This window comes from Xenopus laevis, chromosome 2L, assembly GCF_017654675.1.
Source record: "Xenopus laevis strain J_2021 chromosome 2L, Xenopus_laevis_v10.1, whole genome shotgun sequence".
Classification (NCBI taxonomy): domain Eukaryota; kingdom Metazoa; phylum Chordata; class Amphibia; order Anura; family Pipidae; genus Xenopus; species Xenopus laevis.
In genome coordinates this window covers 41,385,184-41,406,624 of record NC_054373.1, presented here as the reverse complement: position 1 = coordinate 41,406,624, position 21,441 = coordinate 41,385,184, and the positions used below count along the sequence as shown (strand labels likewise).

At 39.3% G+C, this 21,441-nt stretch overlaps 1 protein-coding gene across 8 annotated transcripts in view; it reads right to left on the bottom strand.

The window, feature by feature from the left end:
* The window catches only part of cdkl5.L (cyclin dependent kinase like 5 L homeolog), a 185,524-nt gene that overhangs the window by 58,431 nt on the left and 105,652 nt on the right, over positions 1 to 21,441 (bottom strand). For all 8 annotated transcript variants that reach the window (XR_005965302.1, XM_041581757.1, XM_041581756.1 and 5 more), the window contains exon 5: positions 11,315 to 11,360. Coding sequence is in view for 7 of the 8 variants with exons in the window: in XM_041581757.1 (XP_041437691.1) it covers positions 11,315 to 11,360 (46 nt within the window). In the remaining variant the exon portion in view is untranslated. The remainder of the gene's footprint in view (positions 1 to 11,314; positions 11,361 to 21,441) is intronic.

Genomic DNA, 21,441 nt, shown 5'->3' with positions numbered 1-21,441 from the left:
ATTGGTCGCCTGGCGACTAATCGGTGCGTCTTTGAGGCCTCACGAGGCAATTTCGAGCGACTTTGGAAAACGTGTTGCCGCGTGTGAATAGGCGCAGGCGACTTTAGCGCTAGCTACCAGCAAGCCATTCAGGGAGATTAGACGCTGCGATTAGTCGCCAGACAACTAATCTCCCTGAAATCTTCCCGTGTGGCCTAGCCCTAAGACCAGTCTCTAAGTTGCAGTCCATTGTATAACAAAGAGGGGCAAAAAGATCTGGCATGTGAAGTGCGGCACATATTTAAACACGCCCATTTTGTGGCCACACCCCTTAAATACCATGTCCATTTTCCAAAATTTGTCAGGTTATGGAAAGTTTGAACAAATTACAGTTTTCTAATGTAGGTGACATTGCCCTTTAAAGGGCACCGGTTGAGTAAAAACATTATCCCCGCCTCGGGCGGCAAATTGGGCAGGATCGCCCCTGCTCCCGGTGTGGGTAGCCTAGCGCTGGCGGGGGACCTTATTTTTTAAAAAACCTACTGTTATCCCCAACCGGAATGTGGGCTCTATTAGCCTGCACCTTCGGTTGGGGATAACATTTTTATCCAACAGGTGCACTTTAACCTTGCCTCAGGCGGCAGTGAATGGCCAGTTACAAGGGGTGGCAAAAAGCCGCCTCCTGTAACTTTACGATTCGGTTTTTTAAACAGCAACCCCGATGCCGTCTCCTGCTCCGCGCTTAAAAGTTTAGCGTCGGAGCGGGTCAAAAGGGGCGGTATCGCTAGTGCAATGAGCGCGTACTGTGATTTCTGCACCAGCGATACCGCCCCTTTTGACCCGCTCTGACGCTAAACTTTTAAGCGCGGAGCAGGAGACGGCATCGGGGTTGCTGCCTCAGACGGGAGCAGCCCACGGATCGCCCCTGGTAAAGGGTTGTCAAATTCAATAACTACATGAAGTAGAATCCTGCAGTCACAAAATGCTGTTCAGAAGCTACCTGTACTGACCCTCCTGTTATGGATAGCAAGTTACATACTCATACATACAGAATCCTCAGCAGCTCACTGCACCCTGTCTATGCCCAGGTTACGCAGCAACCCCACACAGTTACACTATGTTATAATATTACTAATTCTAAGCACTATTTCAATTGGCCTTCATTTTTTTCTTTTTATAATATTTGAGTTATTTGACTTCTGACTTTTTCAGGGTCACTAAAAAAACCAAATACTTTATAAGGCTACAAATGTATTGTTATTGCTCCTTTTTATTACTCATCTTTATATTCAGGCCCTCTCCTTTTCATATTTTTCATCTTTCTTATTCAAATCAATGCATGGTTACTAGGGTAGAACTCAACCCCCACCCCACTAATAAAAACCCCTACCCAGTCCCCTACATAGTCCCCCTCCCTGCTACCCCCCGCATAGGTGATAACATCTATAAGTGCCCCTAATCCTTTAATCGGTGCCGATTAAGCACAGCAGAGCTCATGGGCACCATCTTCCGGTAGGGGTTTTTATTAGTGGGTTTTTAAAGTTCTCCTTTAGACGGCATTTCCAAAGCACTGGATCCCTTTTGATCTTTGTCTAATCTTTGAAAGTTTCCAGCAGGGCCAGATCTAGGGGTAGGCAGAAGAAGCCCATGCCTAGGGTGCAACACTACGTCTTTTGCCTGTATTTCTCTAGTTTCAGGCCATCTGAAGTTAGTTGTTTATCTTTTATTTATATATTTTATTTATTTATAAAAAAAATCGTACAATTTTTTTTCAGATTTGAAAAATTTCGAATTGGAAAAGGGACATCTGCAGGACCTCGACAGGTTTGAGACGGCAGATTTTCTGATTCATACTTTTAGCAAATTTGGGGTATAATCAATCTTGAAAAATGTAAGGGGTTTTTTTCCTCTAAAAATTCTAGTTTTTGTTGAATAAACCTTGACCAGAAAAAAAATTAAGTTTAGTAAATAACCCCTTAAGTGTCTCTAAGACATGAAATGAGTAAGGCTTTTTTGTGGTACCCATTTTTCCTGTTTCAAATAATGTTTGTTGGCTGAGGCACCTGGACCACTGTGTTAACTTGGTGCGTTTTCTATTTTGGATTGTGTATCTGGTGCCCATACAATATTTATTCCATCCCTGACCATAGGCACAGCACTAGTTCCCGGCATTTTCAGACATCTCAATACACAACCTTAAAGGGGTTATTCACCTTAGAGTTAACTTTTATTATTATGTAGGGTGATATTCAGAGAAAATTTCCTATTGGTTTGATTTTTTTTTTTATTGTGGTTTTTGAGTTAATTAGCTTTTTATTCAGCAGCTCTCCAGTTTGCAATTTCAGCAATCTTGTTGCTAGGGCAATTTGATTTGAATAATAGACTGGAATATGAATAGGAGAGGGCCTGAATAGAAAGATGAGTAATACAAAGTAACAATAACAATTTCGGAGTTCTAAAGTTAGTCCTTTAATGGTGCCAGACCGTGTTTCCTTTTTTATTTCTGCCATAAAAAAAGCTATTTTTATATTAAATAATCTGTCTTTTTTTTAATCTGTCAGTGATGTAGCAAGTCATTTTCAACATATTCAACCTCAAATAAAAAAGAACCTAACAACAAACCTACCAATTTCAAAAGTGAAAAGGAACAAACAGGGTTTCAGCACTACAAACTAAATATAGGTTTTATATATTTGCTTTTTATTTTCTTTTGTATATGACTGCGAATGGGTCTGCAAACAAAAGGTTTAATAATGCCCGTGTCTTGATCACAAATTTAGGAAAGCTGAAAGGAAATAAGTGCACTGTTGTAGGAATATGGAGGTGGCCAGCGAATGGAGGGAATTGAAAAGCTTGAAAGGCAACAATTGGTTTTTTTTTCTAAAATTTTTGGAAGAGGTGGAAATGCAAGTTCTATGTTTGCATCTTACAAAAGAAGAAATTGTGCACTGAAACCTTACAATAAAAGTCAAATTAATTTTCTTTAGCCAGAATACCAACTAGGAATAAACAGCTGATTCTGTTGCAAATGCACATTATATGATATTACCAGTTACTAGAGGTAAATTAATCCCCCCCCATAGGACTTATCTAATGGAAATATTAAGTTCTGCGTGTTTATATATATTGCTCCTTTATTTTCCCAAGCTTCTATGAAGGTATCTGACTTTTTGCAGTTTGGCCTCACATAAGAACCCACCACAATGTCTACTTTGTTACCCCCTACTGCAGAAAGCCAGAAGGCATGGTATAACAGCATACCTCCCAACATATTGGAAACGGAAAAAGGGACAAAAAAAAAATTGGCGCAAGGAGTGCAGCGATTTTTTTGACCCCGTTTTGCAGCCACACCCCCTAATTACCATGCCAGTTTTACAAAATGTGCCAGGTTATGAAAGTTTAAACACATTTCTGTAGTTTTTATGTTTTATTACAGTTTTACTAATGAAGGTGAATTGCCCTTTAAATAGATAGATAGATAGATAGATAGATAGATAGATAGATAGATAATAGATAGCAGGGATGCACTGAATTGTTTATTTGGGATTTGGTCGAATCCCCGAATCCTTGGTGAAAGATTTGACCGAACACCGAACCGAATCCTAATTTGAATATGCAAATTAGGGGCAGGAAAGGAAAAAGTGGGAAAAATTCTTCTTTTGCAACAAAAAGTCACATGATTTCGCAACCCGCCCCTAATTTACATATGCAAATTAGGTTTTGGATCGGTTCGGCCAGGCAGATGGATTTGGCCGAATCTGAATCCTGCTGAAAAAGCCAGAATCCCGAAACGAATCCTAGATTCGGTGCATCCCTAATAGATAGATAGATAGATAGATAGATAATACATAGATTGATAGATGATAGTTTAGATAGATAGATATAGATTCGGTGCATCCCTAATACATAGATAGATAAGATAGATAGATAGACAGATGATAGATAGATAGATAAGAGGATTTGTTATCAGACTTACCGATAAATCTCTTTCTCGAAGTCCCGTAAAGGCAGCACAGGGCACTAATGGGTTAATATCAGCGTTCCCTCTAGGAGGCAGGATGGATCCAAAACTTTGACCCCTGTTAGGGGGCTTCCTCTTCCTGTATTAACCCCACCTACTTCAGTTTCGACTAGCACAGCTTATGAAGAGGATAGTATAGTAAAAGCATAGGGTGGGAAACTTCCTGTGCTGCCTTTACGGGACTTCGAGAAAGAGATTTATCGGTAAGTCTGATAACAAATCCTCTTTTCTCGATCGTCCCTAGGCAGCACAGGGCACTAATGGGTTAGTCCCAAAGCTAGAGAAAGGGTGGGAAGAAGAAAAATAGTTTAACAAAAAAAGGTAGTAGTAAGGACAAAGAATGAACGGCTCTAACATGAGCGGCAGACCCTTAACTACTTAACAACTGATTGAAGAACTTTTCTTCCAAAACTGGCCTCTGCAGATGCAAAGACATTGAATTTATAGAACTTTGTAAACGTATGTAGCGAGGACCAAGTGGCGGCCTTACAGATCTGTTCCATGGATGCTTGATTATATAGTGCCCATGAAGCACTCAGGCCTCTAGTGGAGTGAGCCGTCACTTTTAGTGGTGTAGGTAATCCCTTGAGTTTGTAAATGAATACTATGAGATTTTTGATCCATCTTGCGATGGATATCTTTGATGCTTTGTTACCTTTGCAATTGGTTCCATATAGTACGAAAAGAGAATCTGATTTTCTAATTTTGTCTGTTCTATGAAGATAGGATTTTAGTGCTCGTACTACATCTAAATTGTGTAGACGTCTTTCTGCTTCCGTGTTAGGCTTAGGACAAAGCGAAGGTAGTACAATCTCCTGGTGAAGATGGAATTCGGATGACACTTTTGGCAGAAAAGTTGGGATTGTTCGTAGAACTACTTTATCTTCGTGGAAGATACAGAATGGAGGCTTGTGAGTTAAAGCTCCCAACTCGGATACGCGTCTAGCGGAAGCTATCGCTACTAAAAAAGCCGTCTTCCAAGTAAGGAATTTGAGGTCTATTGTTGCTAGGGGTTCAAATGGTCGCCCCTGTAATACTTGGAGTATGAGATTTAAGTTCCATGGTGGAAGTGGATTTTTATATGGAGGCTTAATGTGGCCTACTGCTTGGATGAAAGTTCTTATGTCTGGCAGTGACGCTATTTGTGTTTGGAAGAGCACTGACAGCGCCGAAATCTGAACCTTAAGTGAATTGACACCCAAACCCTTCTCCATACCGTCTTGCAAGAATTCCAAAATGTGTGGAATCGAGTACGTTTGATCGTTTATCCGTTTAACTCTGCACCAAGAAATGTAAGCGGACCATATACGGTGGTATGTTGAGTTTGTTGAAGGTTTGCGGGCTTTCAACATGGTATCAGTCACTCTTTCCGAAAACCCTTTGTTCCTCCAAATGGATGTCTCAATAGCCAAGCCGTCAGGGCTAGTCTTTCTAATGCGGGGTGCTGGCAGGGACCCTGCATCAATAGATCCGGTCTGCTTGGGAGTGGCCAGGGCGGGGCAATTGACAATTTTCGTAGGTCCGAGAACCAAGCCCTCCTGGGCCAAAATGGGGCTATCACTATTGCTGTTGTCTGGAAAAGACGCAGTCGCCGTATGATAGGGTGTATCATTGGAATGGGTGGAAAAAAGTAAATCAGTGGAAAGTTCCATTCTGTTGTCATCGCGTCTATGGACCATGCTGCTGGATCGTGGTACCTGGAGCAATACCGTGTCACTTGGTAGTTGAACTTGCTGGCCATCAGGTCTATCTGCGGTGTGCCCCACCTGGTTGTGATTTGATGGAACACTTCCTTGTGTAGGTTCCACTCTCCCGGATCGAGAGTCGTCCGACTTAGGAAGTCTGCTTCCCAATTTAGTTGACCAGGGATATAAACGGCTTTCAATCTGCATGACTTTCTTTCTGCCCACTGAAGGATACGGAACGTTTCTCGCCAAGCTGCCTTGCTGTGTGTGCCCCCCTGGTGGTTTATATAAGCCACAGCCGTGGCGTTGTCCGATCTGACTTTTATCGGATGCCCCTCCAATAGATCCGACCAGTGTGTTAGTGATAGAAAAATTGCCCGTATCTCCAGTATGTTGATGTGTAGGGAGGATTCTTCCAAAGACCATCGACCTTGTACCGATCTGTGACCGAAAACTCCTCCCCAACCTGTGAGACTGGCATCTGTGGTTACCAGTGACCAGTTTGCAATGGAGCAAATCTTCCCTCTCATGAGCTTTTCTTTCCGAAGCCACCACTGGAGTGAGTGCTTTGTGTCCTTTGAGAGGTAAATGGGGGAGTCGAGTTTGCTGTGATCTCCTCTCCATTTGTGGAGGAACTCTAGTTGGAAAGGCCTCATGTGAGCTTGTGCGAATGGGACGACTTCTATGGCTGACGTCATGAGCCCTAGCAGTCGCATGCAACTTCTGGCTGACAGTGTCTGTCGAGATATTGCCTGTTTTGCTGCTGTATGAATGACTGCTTGTTTTTGAGGGGTGAGAAACACCTTGTGTTGTACTGAATTGAATTTTACTCCCAAAAAGATGATGGATTGTGTTGGAGTCAATGTACTTTTTTCGGTGTGAATCTTCCAGCCATGTTCTTCTAGGATTTGTTTGCATAGGTTGGTCTGATATGCCGCTATTGAGTAAGAAGGTGCCCTTATTAGCAGGTCGTCTAGATATGGTAGTACACATATATCTTGTTGCCGCATGTGTGCTACTAGCGCTGCCATGATTTTTGTAAATACCCTGGGGGCTGTTGCTAGACCGAAGGGTAACGCCCGGAATTGAAAATGTTCTCTTTGAATGGCAAAGCGTAGAAATTGTTGAAAGTCTACATGTATAGGGACGTGTAAATAAGCGTCCTTCAAATCTATGGCTGTGAAAAAATCCCCTCTTTCTACATTTGCAATCACTGATCGTAGAGATTCCATTTTGAATGATGGGACGTGTAGAAATTTGTTTAGGAATTTTAGATCCAGCACAGGCCGTAGTGATCCATAGTGATCAGAAACAGGTTTGAGTAAAACCCTTGATGCCGCTGTTCCGTTGGTACTGGAACTATGGTATTGGCTTTTAGCATGTCTTGTATAGCTGTATGTAAGGCTCGCTTTTTTGCCGGTAAAGTTGGAATGGAGGAAAAACGGAACCGTTGAGGGGGGTTGGATTTGAAATCTAGCTTGTAGCCGACAGATATTATGTTGTGGACCCATGTGTCCGGTGTGGTTGTGAGCCAGACCTCCCTGAACTTGAGAAGACGCCCCCCTACCGCTTCCACAAGTTCGGAAGAGGTCGTCTCTTCATGCATCCTGTGGTTTGTCTGACGTACCCCTAGGGGTGCGTCTTTGAAAATTCCAAGAGGGTTTCTTGGCTTGGCGAAAATTGCCTCTACTTTGATTAGAGTATGGTTGATGTTGTTGTTGTTGTCCAGATCCTTGCGGAAAACGCCGAGTGAAATTCGATGACCTAAATGGTCTTCTTTGTTGTGGGTTTTGTGGTCTGGGTTTCTTGTCTTGGGGAAGGAAGTTACTTTTACCCCCAGTGATCTTGTTGATCAACACATCTAGCTCTGGACCAAATAATGACGTCCCTGTAAAAGGTAGGGTTACCAAATTTTTCTTGGAAGCCAAGTCTGCGCTCCAAGATTTGAGCCATAGCGCTCTTCTGGCTCCTACTGAAAGAGCTGATGCTCTGGCTTGTAACTGAAGCATATCAGTAGAAGCGTCGCAGATAAAATGTGCTGCATTTAGCAGTTTTGAGAGGTGTCCATGCATATCGAATGACTCATCTGTCACCGCTGCTAGTGCTTCTTCTAGCCATAAGACCATGGTACGAGACACAGATGCTGCCGCAATTGCTGGTTTGAAAGCGGCTGTAGAGGATGAGAAAGAACCCTTTAATAGATTTTCTGCCTTCCTGTCCATGGGGTCTCTAAAAGCGGTACCGTCTTCTAATGGTATAGTTGTACGTTTAGCCAATCGTGCAATGGGGGCATCCACCTTGGGGATTGTTTCCCACTTATCTTTATGAGTTTGGTCGAAAGGGTACACTATGTTCATTCTTTTATCCTTGACAGGTCTACGGTCAGGAGTTTTCCACTCTTTATTTATAACTTGTTGTACTGTGTCATGGACTGGAAAAAACTTTTGTTTCTTTTGTGTTGGACCAAAAAGCTTGTCTAAAGTATTGGACTCCTTTTGTTCCTCCTGTATGCCTAGTGTGTGAAACATATCTGTTAGTAACGAATGAATCGCTTCAGCTTGTGATTTGTGTGAACTGTCTGAATGAATATTTAATTGATCAGTATCTTCCCAATCTGAATCTTCCTCTGGGATAGCTCCTTCTTCCTCTGATGAAGAGGAAATATCCTCTATCTGAGAGGAGCGTTGTGTAGGTTTAGAAGTGGAAGGTTGTTGGGGTGACTGGTTAGCTGCCAGTTTTTCCATAGCGGATGACATAGTTAAAAGTGATGTTTGAAATGGTAGAAACCAATCTGGAATCTGAGGTGCAGAGGCAGACTGTGAGTCCGATATGGGGATAGAGTCTGACCTGGTCTCTGTGTGAGTTTTGTGTTTTTTATGGTGATGCTGCACCTCTTTCTCCTTGCGCCTCTTAGTTATTTTACTAGAGGCTGTGTCTGAGCCTGATTGAATGTCTTGCTTTTCCAGCATATGTTTTGATGGGTCAGACGCCATGTTAGGCTAAAGACTAAGGAGGTATAGTAATAGAATAAATTGAGAAAACAACACAGAGAAATTAGGAAATAATAAGCTGTACCAGCCGTAACTAGCCTGAGAAGTGGTTCTCCAAACGTGTAGCCGTCTTAAATCGTGACCGCTACTATCCGCTCGTTCCCCCTGCTGTGCTGAGCACTGCGCGTCTTGCTGCGCACCTAAATGGCGGCCGGAAGCTTCCGTGTGGCGCGAAAGTCACGCTGATGGAGTGACTGGGGGATGGCAGCGGGAAGGCTCTATGGCAGCGCTGAAGCATGCCTTTGACCTCTCCCGTACGGGTAGCGCTGAAGCGTGCCCTGGTAATAGGTAGCACTCTCGCTTACCTTAAACCGATAGCCGTGTTGAAGCTATTTCCACGAGTTGGCAGCGCTGCAGCTTGCCTGAGAAATATAGCGGTGTTAATGCTATTTGTCTGAGTTGGCAGCGCTGAAGCTTGCCTTGGGAAGAAAACCAGCAGTGTTATTTTCAATAACCTGGCAGCGCTGAAGCTTGCCTTGTAAAAATGAAAATATATATTTAATTATTCCTTGAATGTATGGGAGCCACGCTCCCTAGACATCCTACCTCCTGCAGGATGGAAAAAAACTGAAGTAGGTGGGGTTAATACAGGAAGAGGAAGCCCCCTAACAGGGGTCAAAGTTTTGGATCCATCCTGCCTCCTAGAGGGAACGCTGATATTAACCCATTAGTGCCCTGTGCTGCCTAGGGACGATCGAGAAAGATAGATAGATAGATAGATAGATAGATATAGATAAATGACAGATAGATGATAGATAGATAGAGAGATAGAGAGATAGAGAGATAGAGAGATAGATAGATAGATAGATAGATAGATAGATAGATAGATAGATAGATAGATAGATAGATAGATAGTTTAGATAGATAGAAAGATAGATAGATGATAGATAGATAGATAGATAGATAGATAGATAGATAGATAGATAGATAGATAGATAGATAGATAGATAGATATAGATAGATAGATCAATAGATAGATAGTGATAGATAGATAGATAGATAGATAGATAGATCTAGATAGATAGATAGATAGATAGATAGATAGATAGATAGATAGATAGAGATCAATAGATAGATAGATAGATAGATAGATAGATGATAGATAGATAGATAGATAGATAGATAGATAGATAGATAGATAGATAGATAGATATAGATAGATAGTTAGAGATATGGGTAGCATATACTGGCCTGCAGCTCAGTGTTCTGTCAGTTTTTATAGGATATAACCCTGTTTATTAGAGCAAGAATCATGTACTGACTCGTTACAATATGGGGTCGCATAAAGTGGAGTTCATATTAGAATTATGTTTTAGTGTTCTTTTGTTAACCATTTTAACCATACATTTTTTTTGTTCCGCAACTCTTTTGGTTGCTATCGTTACTGACAACAAGATACCATTTTTTGCCACAGGCTAGAAAAAGGAACAATAGGAAGGTGAATAATCAAAAAAAGAGCAAGTGAAAAACTTGCTTTCAATATGCCCATCTATTAGATAACGATTTTTTATATAAAGGTGTGCTTCCTCCTACAAAATAAATTAAACTAACATTTGATATGCTAAAGCACACTGACAGCATTGAAATGCTTGTCTTTCTTTTTATACTTTGTACTTACAAATACTCAACAAATACAGTTAATGAAAAAAGCTATTCATGTCTTAAATAATCATGTAGAAATGTACAGAATATAGTAGTACAGGCATGGGATCCGTTAAACGGAAATCCGTTATCCAGAAAGTGCCGAATTACAGAAGGCCCTTCTTCCATAGACTCCATTTTATCTAAATAATTCAAATTTTCAAAAACAATTTCCTTTTTCTCTGTAATAATAAAACAGTACCTTGAACTTGATCTTACCTAAGATATAATTAATCCTTATCGGAAGCAAAACCAGACTGTTGGGTTTATTTTATGTTTATATGATTTTACTTAAGGTATGAGGATCCAAATTACAGAAAGATCCGTTATGTGGAAACCCTCAGGTCCCAAGCATTCTGGATAACAGGTCCCATACATGTACCATCATTAGGGGGCACATTTACTTAGCTCGAGTGAAGGATTAGAATGAAAAATACTTTGAATTTCGAAGGTTTTTTTTGGCTACTTCGACCTTCAACTATGACTTTGAATCGAAAAAATCGTTCAACTATTCGATAGTCGAAGTACTGTCTCTTTAAAAAAAAACTTTGACTACCTACTTCGCCACCTAAAACCTACCGAGCACCAATGTTGGCCTATGGGGACCTTCCCCATAGGCTTTCTAAGCTTTTTGTTGATCGAAGGAAAATCGTTCGATTGATGGATTAAAATCCTTCGAATCGCTCTATTCGAAGGATTTCATCGTTCAATCAAACGATTTTTCCTTCGATCGTTCGATCAAACTAATTGCGGTAAATCCTTCGACTTCGATATTCGAAGGATTTAACTTCGATGGTCGAATATCGAGGGTTGATTAACCCTTGATATTCGACCCATAGTAAATGTGCCCCTAGGTGTAGAGCAAATTAATTTTATGCTGAAACCTTGAATGATAAAAAATAAGCACATACAATATCACATCACAGATACACACTTACCTTCACTATCTTTAAATTTCTTGATGGCCACAATTTCTTTTGTTTCCTACAATAAAAACAAATACCATTAGCTATTTAAATTAACAATACATTTTTGACAGCAATTCACTTGCACCCGGTTGCAAACTAGATACAGGGGGGGGGGAGCTAGATCGTCTACCAGTCCCATCAAACAGACCTCAGGGGTTAAGACTGACCAGGTACAAATTTGACCACAGTTACAAATGAGACTGACAAAGTGAAGCTAGAAAGTTATAAATCAGATATATAACTAGAACAGCCATGCAAGGTTTTACTGGTCTTACTCAACTTTACACTCTACTATTAATATATGATTAATATACGAACATAACAAAATGGTTCTGCTTTTGAAACAGAATCTGAATACTGAAATTTCCAGGCAGGAAAGATGAGTTTAACATTAAGAACATGTCAAAATGTGTATGAATATATATATATATATATATATATATATATATATATATATATATATATTCATACACATTTTGACATGTTCTTAATGTTAAACTCATCTTATATATATATAACTCATATATATATATATATATATCTATATATATATATATATATATATTCAAGTTATAAAAGGGATTGTTGTGTGATGTAAGTGATTGTTTACATACATAACACTTAAGAAATCCCATCAGCACAGCAAATTAAAAGTCAGTACAGTGTGCAGTGATTGTCATCAGAAGATAGCATTTGCTGGTTACCTGTCTAAAACATCTTATTGGTTGCTATGGGTTACTGCTCCTGGGCAAACTTAGAGCCTTTTATTACATATGGGGGTTAGTCTATTGGGAAACATCCATGTCTTTAGGATATTTGTTATTTATTTGTTGTTGTCTTTTTTTTTGCAAGATAATTGGTGCCAAAGAAATATGATTGGCTACTTTGAGAAGTAAAGTAACATTGATCAGGGAAGGCGTCTGTTTATATTGCACTCGGTTCTGACTCATGAAACAAAGTATCCGAAGCCATCTGATTTATAGACATGGAGAACTGGCTACAACTACATTGCTTCTTAAGAGTAAGTGCAGCGGTAAACACATACTGTGTTCAATTGTATTACAAATGAAAACACTGACATTTTGTTATTAATATACATTTGGAATTTCTGCAAAAAAATAAACTGTTTTTGGTTGAAGATTGGATGTGGGTTTGTTATTCACTGCCGTGACCTGTAGATGGATTAGAAAAGGCTAAACTTGACAGACACCTCTTTGTTCAATTAAACCCAATAACTAATTAATGAATCCCTTTCATTATTTATTATTTCCGGTTCCTTAACATGACTCCATTCAATATAATCCTGTTTCATAGTCTCAGGGCTAAATGGCCCATACCTGTAAGGCTCTATAGTCACCTCAACAAAAGATGAGTCGAAAATGTACATGTATAATATATCTTCAATTCTACTTGGAGTTAAGGGAACACTAAGCTCACATTAAAGCCTAAGACGTATGCTGATGTGAATGGAAGGCTTCTTTAACTGTGTGTTTTTCAGTGCAGAACAGTTTTATCTTTATGGCATATTTGTCCTAGACAACCCTTATAGATGACATTGATGCACACAGGGATCTTTGAGGATGTCTAAGGGATAAATTATATTTTTGTATAAAGTTAGTATATGTATTTGTCCTGTTATCTAGAATGCTCGGGACCTGGAGTTTTTTCCGGATGAGGGCTCATTCCGTAATATGAATCTACATACATTAAGTCAGCAAATAATCTTCAAAACATGTAGGGGCCGATTCACTAACTTCGAGTGAAGGATTCGAAGGTAAAAAACTTCGAATTTCTAAGTTTTTTTTGGCTACTTCGACCTTCGACTACGACTTCGAATCGAAGGATTTGAAGTAAAAATCGTTCGACTATTCGACCATTCGATAGTCGAAGTACTGTCTCTTTAAAAAAAACTTCGACCCCCTAGTTCGCCATATAAAAGCTACTGAAGTCAATGTTAGCCTATGGGGAAGGTCCTCATAGGCTTGGCTAACTTTTTTTGATCAAAGATATATCATTCAACCGTTGGATTAAAATCCTTCGAATCGTTCGATCGTACTATTTGCGCTAAATCCTTCGACTTCGATATTCGAAGTCGAAGGATTTTATTTCCTAGTCGAATATCGAGGGTTAATTAACCCTCGATATTCGACCCTTAGTGAATCGGCCCCTCAATAAACCCAATAGTCTTGTTTTGCCACCAGTAAGGGTGAATTAGTTGGGATCAAGTACAAGGTACGGTTTTATTATTGCAGAGAAAAGAGAAATATGTATTAAAATCTTAAATGATTTAATTAAAATGGAGTCTATGCTAGATTACTGTACTATAAGTCAGAGCTTTCTGTATAACGGGTTTCCAGTTAACGGATCCCATACCTGTATAATTAATTTTCAGATAATAGACTGCATGGTTAAGGACCCTCTGAAAAGTTTTTGGAGAGATGTAAGTCCTAGGCCCAGCAAACATTATAAGAGTTGTTGGTAGTAGTATAACTCAAGAAGAGCAAGGGGGCCCATGGGCAGTGTCCCTGAATTTTATTTTTTGCAGAGAGGGGCTGAAGTTATGCCCTGGGAATTTGGAAAAGAAAAAGCTGTTTTGGCCTAAGTAAAATCATATAGACATCACAGACCATTGACGTAGGTGCTGTGCAAGTCCCAGTGGAGCTGATGTGCATAGGACTAAGCTAGTAGCAGGTATTTGTGGCGCTCACCTGGAGCTATAAGAACATAGTACATACAGTTAAAGCCACATATAGGGATAAAGAGTGGTAAGGCCCAGGAACCTGACAGGTGCAGGAGGAGCAGCTGGGAGCTGTGTGGCATACTCCAAAACAGTAGCGACAGCACATGGAAATAGCGTCTCTCTAGAGCAGCCTCTGCATCTGTTGTGAGCAGGGGTAAAGGTGGCCATACACAGGCATATTAAAGCTGCCGATATCAATGCTTAGGATCGATTCAGCAGCTTTCCTGCCCATGTAGGGGGTTTGATTTTCTTGCGATAGAGGACCACATTGGCTAGTTGATACAGTCCTCATCCCGTAATCCCATAGTCGGATCGTTTGGTTCTAGGGCTGAACGATCGGATTAGCCCGAACATCGTCCTGCCTTCAGTGGGCATATCGGGTTAAAACATGTTCATTTAAACCAAGCTGTGTTTACTGATAATCCAGTTGCACAGGTAGAAGAACATTCATTCCAGGACAATTAACTTTAAAAGCACATTTTCCAGGCTGAAAGGAAAACAGATTAATGTTAAGAAAATAAAGTTATTTTGGAGTGAATATCCAACTAAAGTATTCACACTTATCAGTGAGCCACAGGTGCAACTGTTGTTTTTCATGCAACAACCATATCCTCATAAAGATTCTTTCAGGACACGACACCCACACAGGCTTTTCTTGGACACATTTCTGCCCCATCTCCTCCTGCATTCTATCTTAGATGTACAAACTACCGTGTTGTCTTGTACCCAAAGATATTGTTACACATTTTAGTGTAAACAATATCAGTTTTTTACTATGTGAAGATAACATCTTACATCTGACCAAGAGTCCCCCACACACAGCTCAAACCAAATATTTCTAGAGTGTCCCCTAAGATTAGCCTGTTCATAAGTTGTTATGACTATGGACAGTGCATCTTATTCCACAGCCACCTTGAGATCATTCCCAAATAGACAAGTTTCCTTGCAATTCTTTGCCAATGCATAAGAGTAACTCACTTACAACCTGATGGTAATTCTGTGGTTTTCTTACTAGGTTTTCTAGCTAAAACTGACTTTCATGAAATGCACTGAACAATATTGGCATCAAAAGCAACCCATTAAAACACAAATGCTGGAAAAAAAATGGTGTGGTTTAATTTGTGCATGTTTTACAAAAACATACTGCTGCATCACTTGAGGCAATTTACATTTTTAGGACAAACCTCTACACTATTAGTAAAACCCATGGCAATTTGTATTTAAATGTAGTACTTCACATTGCATTATAAATTAGTCCATTAACTCAGAGCCATGAAAGAGCCCTAAGTGGTGCAAAATCACACCCTATTGTGTCATTTAGTGGGCACTAATATCAGAGGCCTGACTCGGTCTGCACACCACCCTGGAATTATTAGTGTAGAGCACAGTGTCAGCAGGAACAAAGCAGCCTTTGTGTGGTGTGCACTTGCAGGCACATACTAACTTGCACATCTGAATGGCACACAATTTAGGGGACAAATAGGGAGTGAAATAGGGAGATGAAATAATAAATATCTCCCAACTCCTACCTGTCCCTTTGTTTTGCTCTTTGCACCCTGTCCTGCAAGCAGTCAGTAATCCCTCTTCTGTCTTGAATGTCATGATAGTTCATCTTACAATTAATCAGTGGTCCATAACAGTGGCTCACAAGCAACATGTTGCTCACTAACCACTTGGATGTTGCTCTCAGTGGCCTCAAAGCAAGTGCTTATTTTAGAATTTCTGTCTTGGAGGCAAGTTTTGGTTGCATAAAAACCAGGTGTGCTTTCAAACAGAGCCTCCTGTAAGATGCCAGTCCATATAGGGGATAATAAATAATCAATCACAGACCTTATTTGGCACCCCCAAAGACTTTTTCATTCTAGTGATGCTCCCCAACTCTTTTTACATTTGAATGTAGCTCACAAGTTAAAAAGGTTGGGGACACTTGCAACAGATGCTAATTTGCCAATAGCAACCAATCAGCAAGTCGTTTTGAACAGTCTAATGCAAGTCAGAAAATGAATGCATACAGCTGATTGGTTGATATGGGTAACCAATGAGAAATAAGAGGTATGGGGAGCATACGGTGGTGCTATTCCTTAGACGTACGGCCACGTTCACATTCAGCAAAATTTCACAGGACAGGCAAGCGCTTCACCACTTCTTGCTGTGCAAATAATCCTTTATTTTAGGCAGTTTTACCACTCCAAGTACAGAACAGGTTAACAAAGGGAGGTGCAACCCCCCCCCCCCCCGAGACGTTGTACTTTTTTTTTTTGCTTGATTTGGGTAACTGCAAAGGTGCAATTTAGCACCTATGCTCATTAACCCAATGATGCTATTTAGACATATGCAATGCAAAAATGGAAATAATATGCATTTGTAAAATCACACCATAATATTTTTGTAATGTACTCAATGTACTTATCGAACAAATGCATCCGTTTTTGAACACACAAAAGAAGAATCAATCACAGAAAAGTGCTACCTCTGCTACTTTGCAAAAAGCTATACATTCTATATACATAGTGAATAATAGTAATAGTGAAAGCACTAGTGTGCAATAAACCATATTCCCAAAATAATGTTTCTATCTTTTGCAGACAGACTGATTAGTGGAAAGAATGATTTAATACAAGGCTGGCAAAAAGAGACCATATGAATCATGTTTTTACTTCATTATGCAACTGCCAGTTATTGGAAATGCCAGCACTATTTAATCCATAAAATAACATTATACAGAGCTTAAGATATGAATAGTTGTAAAGGCCCGAACAATGTTCCTGCTGCCTTACAGACTTAAGCTGGCCATAGATGTTGAGATTTTTAAAAGATCAGATCCTGATCTTCTCGGAAAGAGAAGAAAGATCTCGGAAAGATCGTACGATCGTACGAATTTAACATCAACTAAAAAGACCAATTTGCCAGGAAAACAAAGGGGAGCTGCCTGCTTGGCCCTGCAAACATAGATAGATTGCACTGGGACCCACAAAGACTTTTTTTACCTGGCCGATCAATTTCCTGACAGATGTCGGCCGAAAAATCGTTAAATGTACGATCGTTCGAATCCCACTAACCGCACGATAATTTCGAAGGATTGGTCGGACTTCCCTAAAATCGGTCGTTCAGCAAGAAGAATCGTCGCGTCTATGGGGAGCTTTAGATGTGCCATAACAATCAAAACAAACTTAAATGGACAAATCAGAGAAAGATTATTGGTCTCCATGTCCTGTGAAACTGTTAATTTGCTAGAGAGTTCTTTATTTTCAGACTGCATTTATCTACCCTTTTGCTTCACTTGTCTTCTCTTCTTAACATTAATTTTAGAAATGAAGTATATATTTTGGGAGTAAAATCTGTTTATACCAGTAATGTACTCTCTTGTGAGCCATGGAGGTGTGATTATCTATTTATAATGATGATTATATATATATATAAAATATATATATTATATATTAGATTTCACCCCAGCATTTATCAAAGCCATTGGCAGTTGGACTGGAACAGTTGAAAATAGGACATTCAAGTTTTCTGTTGATAGGGTATGGACGGGACACCATAATTTAGGCAGAAACTAATGGTTGTGTATCTTAAAGGAGTGGTTCACCTTTAAGTTTTCTTTTAATATGTTATAGAAAGGCCAGTTCTAAGCAACTTTCCAATTGGTTGTCATTATTTATTTTTTATAGTTTTAAAATGATTTACCTTTTTCTTGTGACTGTTTCCAGCTTGGAGGCCAATGACCCCCATCTTTCTGTTCAGGTCCTCTCCTATTCATTATTCAGTCTATTATTCAAATCAGTGCATGTTGCTAGTATAATTTCGAGCCTAGCAACCAAATTGCAAACTGGAGAGCTGCTGAATAAAAATCTAAATAACTCAAAAACCGCAAATAATACAAAAGCTGCAAATTGTCTCAGAATATCAATCTCTACACCATACTAAAAGTTCACTCAAAGGTGAACAATCCCTTTAAATTCCGTGTTTCTTATCCCAAAAACATGGAGATATTTCTCATGTTCCCACTATTACATATGTCATTAAAATAAAATGTTTGAAACATTATGGGCTTATGATCCCAGGGTCATGTTTGTGAAGTAGCAAGAGGTTATATAAATACGAATTCAGCATTAATATTTATGGAGGCTCAATGGTTTTTTGCATTAAAGGAACAGTTCAGTATAAAAATAAAGCTAACTGGATGACTGAGCTTATAAACTACAGATATATAGCATTGTCTGTCAGTTACACCAGGAACAATCATTCTTGATGAAGGGTGATGAGTTCAGATAAGGACCTGATTTGGCATCTTAACCTTTTAGCAAAAACAGTTCCAAAACAAAAAGACTGCACTCTATGAACTCAAGTGCTTACTGAGCTCCAGACAAAAGGCCCAGATCCATATCCCAGAATAAAGTTTGTATTCATTCAATCCTTTCTTGTCTACATGGTCACAAAAACTTTGATAAATTAAAATGTTACAGAGCTTTCAGTAGCATTTTAACAACAATGGCCAAACATAGAGTACTCGTAAGTACATTGGTGGTGCAGGGAATAATAGGAATTTGCAAGGTATCATTCAGTGCCCCAGTGCCTGGTGTAATAGCTAGCTGTTATTATTTGCATTATTCTTATCATAGTCAAAGCCATAACTGTTGTTAACGTACCACTTGGATAGCCATACTACTATACAAAGTATCACTTATTGCTCAATAAGTATTTACGTTAATTTGCAGTAGGTTTTCGAATGGCTAATTCTGATTAATTTTCTGATAGTTTTTGAATTATTTGCCTTCTTCTTCTGACTCCTTCCAGCTTTCAAATGGGGGTCACTGACCCCCATCTAAAAAACAAATGCTTTGTAAGTCTACACATTTATTGTTATTTCTTATTTTTATTACTCATCTTTCTGCCTGGGCCTCTCCTATTCATATTCCAGTCTCTTCTCCAAATCAATGCACAGTTACTTACCTGGGTAATTTGGACCCCAGCAACCAGATTGCTGAAATTGCAAACAGGAGAGCTGCTGAATAAAGAGCTAAATAACTCAAAAACTCAACAGATACAAAATGAAAACCAATTGCAAAGTGTGTCAGAATATCACTCTCTACATCATACTAAAAGTTAATTTAGTATTTAATGGCTCCATTAGCCATGACGTGCGGCCCTATTCCTTCTGTTCCTAAATCCTAAACTAAACACCAGCACTGTAATCTGACTCAAAAAGGGGGAAAGCTGTGTTTAATATAATCACACAAACCTTGTGTCTTAAGCTGGCCATAGACGCAAAGATTTGTACGATCGGACTTTCCCATCTCCCGACCTGCCACTAACCATTCCGATCAGCAATTGTACAAAAGTATGTCCGACCAAAGCTAGTGACAGTCTCCCTCTGAAAATCGTACGATCGGCAACACACGCAGAGATACTACCCGCAGCCAACAGAAATCTTTTAACCTATCTGATCGACCAAACGACCAATCTCCACCGGACGAAAAATGTCGGGACTCTCCACACACGGTCGGAAAATCGTATGAATCCTCGATACGTACGATCAGATCTTTGCGTCTATGGCCAGCTTAAGTTTCAGGTCTGGCCTCAGCATTTATACTCTTTGAACACAGCAGATTGCACGGATAAAGGACAAAGCATTGTGTACATTCATAGAGAAGTAAAACAAGATGACACTGAAGTACAGACAATAACGGGCTTTTATAAATAGATTGTATCTGGTACAATATGCCATAATGGTTTCTTTGTTTGTGCACAATAAAACATTGTCCCTATTCGGTATAAGGGACTATAGACAGAAAAAGCACAGCATAATCTGGAGAAAATTACAAAGGAGAGAAAGAAAAGGACTTGTCTAATAATAACAAACACTTGAAATTAAGATAATTGCAGAGCTTTCCGAGATGGCTATTTTTGAAACATTCCAAAGGCAAGAAACACATCCAAAGTGACTGACTAACACCGTATTAATACAGTGTGTCAGTGATATTATGTACAGTACTTAAAGCATATACTGTACTTGTACATAAAATCATGGTGCTGCCCTATCAATGGAGAGCTATATAAAAAATCTGCACAAGGCACTCTATTTCCAAGTAACTATCCTTGATAAATTATAAAGCACTGCAAGATATTAACGCCATTGCACTTTTTTCAAATAACACACAAATGAATTGGTCTACAGCAAAATAACTTTGAAGTTGTCAAAACCAGGTTTTTCTATTAAAGGCTTTGTTCACCTTTATCTTTTAGTATAATGTAGAGAGTGGTATTCTGAGGCAATTTGCAATTGGTTTTCATTTTTTATTTGTGGTTTTTGAGTTATCTAGCTTTTTATTCAGCAGCTTTCCAGTTTGCAATTTCAGCTATCTGGTTGCTAAGATCCAAATTATCCTAGCAACCATGCATCGATTTGATTAAGAGACTGGAACATGAATAGGAGAGGGAATGGATAGAAAGATGAGCAATAAAAAGTAGCAATAACAATACAGTTGTAGCCTTACAGAGCTTTTGTTTTTTGATGGGGTCACTGACCCCCATTTGAAAGCTGGAAAGAGTCAGAAGAAGAAAGCAAATAATTCAAAAACTATAAAAAAATATTTTTTTTTTTTTTAAAATCCTTTCTGGGGGGAAAAATGATTGCTGTCAGACTCATTCTGTGACACAGATACAGCTATCTAGATGTTCTAAGATTTCTTATAACTTATAAAAGCCACTCGTATTTAGGATTCCTGTGTAAAATAAAATACGATTTTGTAATTTTTTTTCACAGCTGTTTGTGGTGTTCCACTGCAAATACATAAAATCCATATGGATTCCATAGCATTATTTTCAACAGTTTGGAAAAGGTAATGACATGGTGCCAACATTTTTGGCCAGGGTTTTGTGCAACCAATAATTTTATTACACAATGATTTATGTAGATCAGATAAAGTTTAGGAATCTCCAGCTCCTCTGGGACAATTTACCAACTGAAAGGGTATAGAGCCTAAAATACTGGAACCCTGCCAGTTCCAAATAAACCCTTTACCCAACAACTTGAAAAGTACACATTTTTCACGTACAATTAAATTTCTATGCATTTAATCATTTTTCAGTTAAAGTGTGGAATAACAAAGAAAAATAAAGTCATTTATGGTACTGGCTCCCACCTAACGGCTACTATATGTGACTACGTTTGTATTGGGTTTCTCCCTGTCTATCATTTCTAATTTAGAGACAAACTCTGGCAGCCAAACAGTGTCAGATTTGATTGCCAGGGGCCTACCAGAAAATCTTAGAATGCAGGCTCTTTCCTTACTCTCACTTCTCCTTACATACTATTCTCCTTCCATTCTATTCGTCCATACATTTCTCCCCTTTG